This window comes from Scatophagus argus, chromosome 19 (genome assembly GCF_020382885.2).
Source record: "Scatophagus argus isolate fScaArg1 chromosome 19, fScaArg1.pri, whole genome shotgun sequence".
NCBI classification, from domain to species: domain Eukaryota; kingdom Metazoa; phylum Chordata; class Actinopteri; family Scatophagidae; genus Scatophagus; species Scatophagus argus.
The window spans coordinates 10,746,948-10,756,056 of record NC_058511.1 but is presented as its reverse complement, the minus strand read 5'-3'; the positions used below and the strand labels follow the sequence as shown (position 1 = coordinate 10,756,056).

General features: G+C 40.3%; 1 protein-coding gene across 6 annotated transcripts in view; it reads right to left on the bottom strand.

The window, feature by feature from the left end:
* The window catches only part of si:dkey-71h2.2 (low density lipoprotein receptor adapter protein 1), a 76,215-nt gene that overhangs the window by 31,372 nt on the left and 35,734 nt on the right, over nt 1–9,109 (bottom strand). The window contains exon 9 of one of the 6 annotated variants that reach the window (XM_046372468.1): nt 2,352–6,076. The exons of 3 other annotated variants lie outside the window; for them this stretch is intronic. In XM_046372468.1, the coding sequence (XP_046228424.1) occupies nt 5,989–6,076 (88 nt within the window). In that variant the 3' untranslated portion in view covers nt 2,352–5,988. Of the gene's footprint in view, nt 1–2,351; nt 6,077–7,398; nt 8,927–9,109 lie in introns of those variants that run through there. 2 more of the 6 variants (XM_046372471.1, XM_046372467.1) reach the window with 2 other exon arrangements.

The window sequence follows — 9,109 nt, the reverse complement described above, 5'->3', positions numbered from 1 at the left end:
TGCAGTACTTCACAGAACAAATTCAATAAGCCATTATACCTGGCCTTTAAACCACAATGTTCCTAATCTAAAAAGTAATTACACTGAAGTGTCTAAGAATACAGCTCATCTTAAAAATAGAAAGTGATTATAGTGTCCCGGGGATTAATAAATAATATTTAACACCACCTTCCATCTTTTATTTCTGTCTCAGTGCAGTGCTGCCGACTTCTTTCCATTAGTTGTTCAGATGAGTTATGGGCTGTTGTTAAGGCCGAGATGGTTAGATTCTAGATGTGATTCAGAGGTCCAGATATATGCTGCATCTACAAACAAATACATTCATACATATAGAGTTTGCCTCCGAGTCTGCTTTGATTATTGCAGTGTTTGGTCCCCTGTTCCCCCGTGCAGTAATACAAGGAACCTCGTCCGTTCTCCATCTGTGTGTCGTGTATTGCTACGTGAGTAATGGAGCAGAAATAGATGGACGAAAACATCTGACACTCAAATAGAAGTAAAAATGTACGTGTTGAAATTCATTTAAAAATAAGCCACTGCTGGTTATGTTTATTGAGGTTGTTAAAGTTGAAAATGGCCCCTCCTGTTGCACAAGAAAATATTTCATAGCACTTTTACACTGCAAATATATCATCCAGCTTCAACCTGCACAATCATACCTCCGACTACTTGCACACAGTATTTGCAGGTTACCGTCTTCCATGAGCAACTGTCTCAGTTCCTGTAGGTGAAACATCTTCATATCTGACCTCCACAAGCCAATCTCAATAGATTCTAAATATCAAACAGTACAACCATTACTAACACAGCATTAAGCCATTTGGGCAGCGTGGAACACCTTATCAGTAGCTAATTAGCCATTTCAAAATTGCGTTAAATAGACAATTAGCAAGTAATTATGCAGTTACGAATACTAAAAGAGCTGCTCACTGGGAGATCCCAGGATGCCACGGACAAATTAGACATCTGTAATAAACATATTACCCCAAAGCTGAACAAGTCCTGAATTAGAATTTAGTGACTTATGTTTGGAGATTGTTTTTTCTTTCTTAATTGTTTTGTTCTTTTACACCAGACCAAAAAATGTAAAGCAGTCAAAGTGGAGAGAAACAGAAGGGCTCAGCACCTCCAGTCAGTCTGGTTTAAATTGAACATTTCTAAACCTAAAACGCTGAATTGTTGTCACTGCAGCATGCAGACACAGTACACACATGTAGCTGTGTTTGCCAGTACAGCACATGAAGTAAAATAGCTTCTGAGTCTCCAGTGAGTTCTCTGAAGAATATCAAAGTGGGCTTTTTGATCTCCTTCCTGAAGACGGGCTTACGACTCCACAGAGTCTTTGATTCAAGACAGGTTGCTCACATCAAGTATTCTGGACAGTCAAGTCCTCCAGGATTAGAAAACAAAGTTTTGAGGGCGGAGGGCGGCTCCAACTCAATATATTTCCCCCTCCAAACTGATAATAGTGGGCATGTTTTTAAAATAATTTCCTCTTAAATGAATGGTTATTTGATTAGTCATTTATATTTCAAGAAAATCAAGAAAAGTCTATGCTCTGTATGAAAGAATCACTGAGCGGACTGATACAGAATCTACTTTTCAGACTCTCTGTTGGTGCTGCAGTCTGATAAAGAGGGAGGAGGCACCCTGCCGTGATGCAGCTTCCACGTCTTCAGAAATTAAAATATTTGCATACCTCTATAAACATTCATCAGACTAAACAAACAGTCGCAGAGTGTGGTACCATCTGACAGGAACACACACATTTTATTAGACTGGGTTTTATATCGACAAAATATGAAGGATTAACACTCTTATCTGAATGTCAGACACCTTTCCTCACTTTCTCATGAATGTGATGGTATGATGTTTTGTTCAGCCTTAATTTTAGGTTTAGCAGAGTGACAAATGTTTCTTACAAGTTACAAGTGCAGCTATGCAAATATTAACCGTCCCTAAAATTGAACAGCCTTGGCCACAGAATGAACTTCTGCTTAATATGCTAATAGAATTTTTTTTTTTACTTAGAATGCAAATGAAAAATGTATGATCACATCATCTTATGGTGCATGAATATGTAAATTCTGACCTCAGATCTCATATACAAGAAACTGATGAATGCACCTGCTATGCATTCTTTCAAGTCTTCAGTCATCAGTGGGCTGAGTGAGACAGACAGCCAGACAAGAGGATGTTCTTGCTTTGGATAGACCAGATTCAGCTGTTTGAGGAAATAACATTATGGATTAAATTTCACATTCTGAGCCAAATGTTCAGGGAAAGGAAGTTCACGATAAATAATAATAAAAAAAAACCCCACAGACATGCATGTTTGGTTTTGGTCTGTTTGTCTGCACAGGGAGCAGTGGTTGTATAACAAGTCCTTCTCAAAGATGATTTGTTGGAACTCATTATTGATCAAATTACAGAGCAACTCTGGAATCAAACAGATTTGCTATAAAAAGACTAAACGCAATCATATTGCTTGGCACTGCTGACCAAACTGTATCTCTGCAGACTGAGTATGAGAGAAAAAGCTTTTCGAAGGACTTTGCAGGTGGCCTTCTGTGTTCTACAATAAAAAGTCTCAGCTGGGTGCAATGACAGTTTTGTACAAAGTCTTTTATTATGCATAAATATGTAACAAACCATAACAGTTTCCAAATTCTCTACATTTTTTCACACAGCTCAGGACAACTGCTTGTGGTTTATACACAAACTGCTATTATCATAATATCACAACACTGTTGGAAACCCACTGATTGCATAGATAGTAAATAAGCACCTTCTTGGAAAAAGTAAACCAATACTGTAAACGTCAGTGTTTAACTCAGGCAATAAGAGCTTATCTGACAATTCTCCGCCTTTTCAGTTTTCATTTTTACAAGCCTCAAATGTCTTCTGGCTTGAAACCTTCACGGGCTGATTTGTATTCAGTGCACTTCAGACTGAAATTGGCATGTTATACCTCCAAGTGCTGCCCCTCCCCCTCCTCTCTCTCTCTCTCTCTCTCACACACACACACACACACACACACACAGAAAATTGTCAGCGATGCCAAGAGCCACATACATTGAAAATTTGCTGGCAACACCAGTGTGCTGTATACAGCATACTGGCTACAAAACACACAACCTTTCAGGAGCCTGTACAGTCCAGCAGATCAATTTGTTTCATCGTATAGTTTATACACGGATCGGCAAGCAAAATCAAATTATTTTACACTGACTTTTAATTTTTTTAGCTTAAAAATCAATCGAGAAGGGCCAAGACTGATCGAGGACCATATCCAGGTATAACACATAATAGTGCAGCTTGTGGTGAAGCTGTGTAGAGTCAAATAGAACAACTATCTGTTGGCTGCTATTATTGACAACCAATTCTGAGCCCGGCAGCTCCTGGACAGCAGCCCATCTCCAAATATCACTGAATCAGCGGATAGTGAAACGTCCACACACGAATCAATCGGTCAGATGAAGACAAGCGGAAAAGGTGAGAAAGTGTTGAAAAAAATCGTTTCTACTTGTGGGAAAAAGATAAGGTAAAATGACAACAATGCATTTTGACCTTGACCTACGCAGTCAATACTAAAATGCAAACATGGACAACACTGGGGGGCTATTTGTGATCACCAAACAGTGTAAAGCTATCTTTCATATATGCATTGGAGCTAGTATTTCTGCAAGTCAGGAACGAAACAATGCAATTAAGCTTTGCGGTGTAACCTGATAAGCCCTCCAATTATTCGGCAGCGGGTGTCATGACAACAACACAGAGCCGCCACCTCCAACACCACCCCATTCCCTGCTACCCTCCACCGTCACAATGATTCTCATGATGCCATTAATACAGAGAGACAGACCACTTCAGCCATACTGGGGCACAATATAATATCCTCTCGACAGTGATAGTCTTTTGAGCAGTGGATAAAAATAATTTGTTGAATCTGAGCAGAGGACAAAGGGGACGAACGACATGCTTTGTGGCACAGACTGCAGACAGGAGAGAAACTCCGTCGATCAATGAGACTTGAGAATAGGAGACCTTAGAATTGTATACCATATGTGTCTTACTAATGGATATTTGGGAGAAAAACCAACAACAAATAAATGAAGCAATTTCTGCAGTAATAACACAAAACACATACATTTACATTTGTACAAAGAGCCTAACCTAATGCAAAAGAGACAAGCATCTACACATTCACATCTCAACAAGAGTGATAATTATTTTAAAAAAGACAACCTGTGTGAAGCCCTGATTCTATTCATCCTACATCATTTATAAGGATACAATATGCATAAATTACACAGCTTTTACAATGAAAAAATACAGAATATGGAAATAGGTTTCTTTACTCTAATAGTTTGGCCTTGCCGTACACTTAGTCCTCACTGGCTTACATCGTCACTATTCTTCAACAGAAACAACATCTTTATGTACAGCTGACTGAAAGAGGAGACAAAAGAATGTTGTCATTACATTTTGGTTACATAAGCCATGTTCAAGTAAGACGGCACTGAAACTGATTGTTGCAGGAATGTCAGCCTGTTTGCATTTTTACATCACAAACACAAAAGCTCTTTACAACAACGGATCTTGGATGGATCTTATTGATGTTAAAACAAAGGAAGGGGTATCAATGGATTATTAAATCTGATTTCTGAATCAGTCAGAAAGGTGTTTTGTTTTTTGTTTTTTTTAATAAAGAGGCATTTACTGATTTTCCACATGAAGTTCAGTTTGCTCATCATCAGCACTACTAAGCCTGTAAAAACAGGCGTATAATGTCTGTAGAATAACCCTGATTGAATCACGCTGATGTTATCACTCCCTTCAGAGCCACCTGTGTTCACACCTGTGTCCACAGGCTGAGTTGTACTAATCATGACGATGTCTTGACTTGGCCTTGGAGACAATTTTTTAGCACAAAGGCCGCCTGACGAGCTGTGAGTGTGGACTTTGACATACGTGAGCAGTGGAGCTGATCGATAAAAAGTATTTTCACCATCGTCAGGTTGTGAACTTGCACAGTGAACACATGGCAAAAAGACTGCCTCAAACAGGAGAAGAAAAATCACTGTACTGACAAGCAGCATGCAGTCACACCTAGCATGTGAACATTTGACCTATCAGTAGAAGCACTGGAAACGTGGGCCATGCATTCACACCATCTGACCAATCAAACGAAGCACCAGCGAGCCCTCAGTATACCTTCAGATTAAGTTGGTGCTGACTGCGAGGGTAGCTTCCACGATGGCTGAGAAAGGACAGAGGAGCTAATATGGGCATTTCAACATCTGTTTATTTATGGAAGGTCATAACGCGATATTGAATAATATTATATTTTCCTCATATCGTGCAGGCCTAGAGCCTAAGACAAGACACTGTTGAGTGGAATGGGAAATATAGGCTCCAGCGTTTTTGGAACTTCTACGCATCTTTTCCGTGACACAACTTAGTGTCACACACATTTCTGAACTTCTTGATGCTGGGGAAATCAGAATTCACAAGTCGAATTCACATCTGAAAGTAGTTTTTACATTTCTACAAATTCAAATTACTAGAAAGAGACAGTCGTATGATCGTCCACAGGAAATTCTTAGTTGTAATTAATGTGTAATTACTGCTCAACTTGCAGTGCTGTGTTGCCCAGTGTGTGCACCGTCTCTCATGTGGCAGTCTGGGGGAATTTGAATATGGCAGGAGATGGCGGTTTACACTGAGCGGAGTGTGTGTTGACTGGCAGGCATTCACAGAAATAGCAATTTATAATATCAGGGTATTCATTTTGGCTCTGCAGCAGCCGCAGAATATCAAACAGGGGCTCTCTGAATCAGGTTGTGCACTGTGAAGCGTGATGTGCTTTGCTGTCTGTTCAAGTGATGAATGCCACTTTGTTTTTGTTGTTTGTTTTCTTTTTAGGTCTTGGGCCCAAATTTTTGTGGTGCCCCAAGTTTCTCAGCAATTTCCTGCATGTTTTATTCAAACACATTGTTGCAGATTCTCCTTGACCTTCTGGGGACTCAGAGCTGCATCGTCAGAGACGGGTTCGGAGCGGGACTCGGCCAGTCTGACAGAGACAGAAAGAGAGGAAGAGAGAGAAGTAATACTGCTACAGAGGTCAGAGGCAGTAAATATTTATTTGTCAAAATGGGTTCATAGGATATACAAAGGTTTAAAGTGACAGGAGGAGAGAGGATAAAATGTACGAAGGGCACGAAGAGGATGTCAGAATGGATGAATGGGAAGGCAAATGTACAGAGTGTAATGTTAACACACACACAGTAAAACAGACTATCATGTCTATGCTGTGGAGCTGACTGAATAAAGGCAAGCCATTTTGTTTTTAACTTTGGACAAAAGCAAGAATAAAAAAAAAAAAAAGATGATTAATGTGCCTATATTGTATATACAGTGTTGTATATACAGTTTTGTCTAAAATCAGTCATCATTTTTGGATAAAAGAAGATATTTTAAGAAATAATTTAGTTTAACTCAAAGCCCTCCACAAGTCACCCACTATCAATAAATTTACAGAAAAGTCTACAGAGAAAAAAGTCCTCCTCAGGGCAACTACGATATCTTGCCTGCTTTGCTCAAATTCAAGATTCTGCTGGCTAAATAACTTGAAAGTGGTTTTGTATTCTATGTGCATTTTTCCTGCACAGGTGGAGTGTCAGATGAGTTGATGATGATAGTGTTCCCTCATGCAGAAGGTCCTTGAGGCAAAAGGTCCAAGAATGGTAACCAGTTAGTTAGTGCTTATTCCTATACAGTCTGGCTCGGTGTAAAAATGGAATGGCGGTACTTTGAATGAAAGGCCTAACGCAACATGCAGTACCGAGCACGTAACCGATAACTGGTTATATCACTTACCGGTGTCCATCTCCTCTACCTCTATGTTGCTGCATGCCAGGTGGAAGACAGAGGAAATTGTGACTATGTGACTCAAGAGAAAAGACTAAAATGTGTTAAGACACGTTCAACTCTTGCTAAAGACTGTTCACAGAAAGAGCACCAAGGCTGTAACGAGTGCACGTGCAGAGGTGCATGTGCTGTCCCTGCCCCACCATGCATAAAGTAAAGAAACACTCAAAGAAGTTTAAAATTAAAAAAATGATGATAATAATAATAATAATAATTGGATGAGGTTGAAGTATTCAAGCACCTCAGTATCAGTTGCATAATAATCATGTCAGCTCAAAGGTCACCATTCACTTAAGAAGTCTTAAATACAAATCAAAACATTTAATTAATTCTGAACTGCAGCTGACCTCAGTAGATGTCAGTCCCAAATGCCCTGGATGGAAACCCTGAGCTTCCACTTGAATAACAATCTACCATTCCAACAGTTTAGCTTTTTTTTTTTATTTATTTATTTATTTTTTTTTTAACACAAGCCTGAGGACTATAAAGCGCTGCTAGTGACCCCTAGAGGCTGCACCACAACTTACTGTATACACAAGTAGAATAAACCGGCTTAAAGTGAACCAACTTCCCACAGGCCAGCAGAATGACCCCTTAATACGCTCTATTAAATGAGGCTAAACTCGGCAAGAAAAATAGGTTATGAGGAGTGGGGATAGTAGTTTTCTATACAGAAGAGACAGCCTGCAAACTCCACAGCTATAGCAGAGAAGCAATGCCTTTTTGAAGAACTTCCCAATGCATGTGTGTTGACAACTGATTCCTATTCAAAAAGTCTTTATTATAAGTATTATCTGAGGTCAGGGGGAAAAAGGAGACCTGCTCCCTTAATGATTTGTCAACAGAACAACAGACTGGGGGTCAGCAGAGGTCCCAAAACTGCAAATCGCACAGGATGATAATGTATCATATTTTGGATGCGTTTGCTCATTTTTCAGCAATTTTTTCTAAATGTTTCTCATGTGTTGTAAAATGACCCTCCCCTGCTGATCTAAAAGCACTCCCACAGTCACAGTAAACACTGAAGAGATTCAACAGCCATGATGGCTCAATGCGATCCAGAGTTTTGCATGTTTCAGGACAGATCCTTATCCACCATTCCAGTACCACCACAGCAGAACTTGAGATACTTACTGACCTCTGCAAAGGATGTCGGCTCTAAAACTCACAAATCCTCTAGCGTTTTCTCTAGGATGTCAGATTTAGATGCTTCTCTAAGTGTTTCACCTCCCTCCATTTGACAACTTGAGGTGAGTCCCTGCTGAGATCAGCCTCCTTGATACCCTCCTCTTCTGATCTCCCTCCTCTCCCAGCCAGCTCCTGTATCTTTAGTTTGTCAAATCTCTGCTCCTCATTTAGCTATTTGCTTTAACCAAAGCGTTTCATACTAAAAACAAAACAAACAGATCTACTGGCCGCAGGCGATGCAACTTAATGAGATGCTCTTCTCTCTTTATGGAACAGTGCAGCACTGCAGGACAAGTGCGCACATATCGGCGGGTTGTATGATGAAATGAAAAGGCATGCCGGGCAGTGAGACACGCACTGGACTGCCTGGCCTACATTCTGACAGTCTGCCGAGCATGCTGGGGCTTTATTAAAGAGTTTCAATGGGTTCTGACTTTGAGGAAGAGTGTGCTGAGAGTTATATCAGAGTTGTAAGCATAAAAGTATATCATGTTTGTATTTCCATGCAGTAGGCTGCACTTACTGTCTATCACATTATTATGAGCTGGCGCACACGACTCACACCCGGTGAGTGTGCATGTCCATGTGTGAGGATTTCAAACCTGTCAGGTCTCACGTTTTATCCCTGAGAGTCACATTTTACCCTCTCTTGCAGGCATCTCACAGCCATGAAATGACTGTTTCACCAACCCTCATACTTTCAAATAAAATAAAAAGTGCTGGACTGTAGTTGCAGTTCACTGATACAGGGCTGATGAACTGTGGAGTGCACTTCCTGGATTCGGTCACTCTCGTCCTGACAGCTCTGTCAGGAGAGGTGGTCAACAAATTGGCAGTTAAAAAAGGAAGTGTCATTTCTGTTGTTCGCAATGGTTCAAGAGTGGCGCAAGTCTGCTCCCAAACATGAATTTCTTTATTCATTTGACTTATTGCTCACAATGGCCTGTTCACACGTAGCGTTTTACAGCGATACACATATAACTTGGCA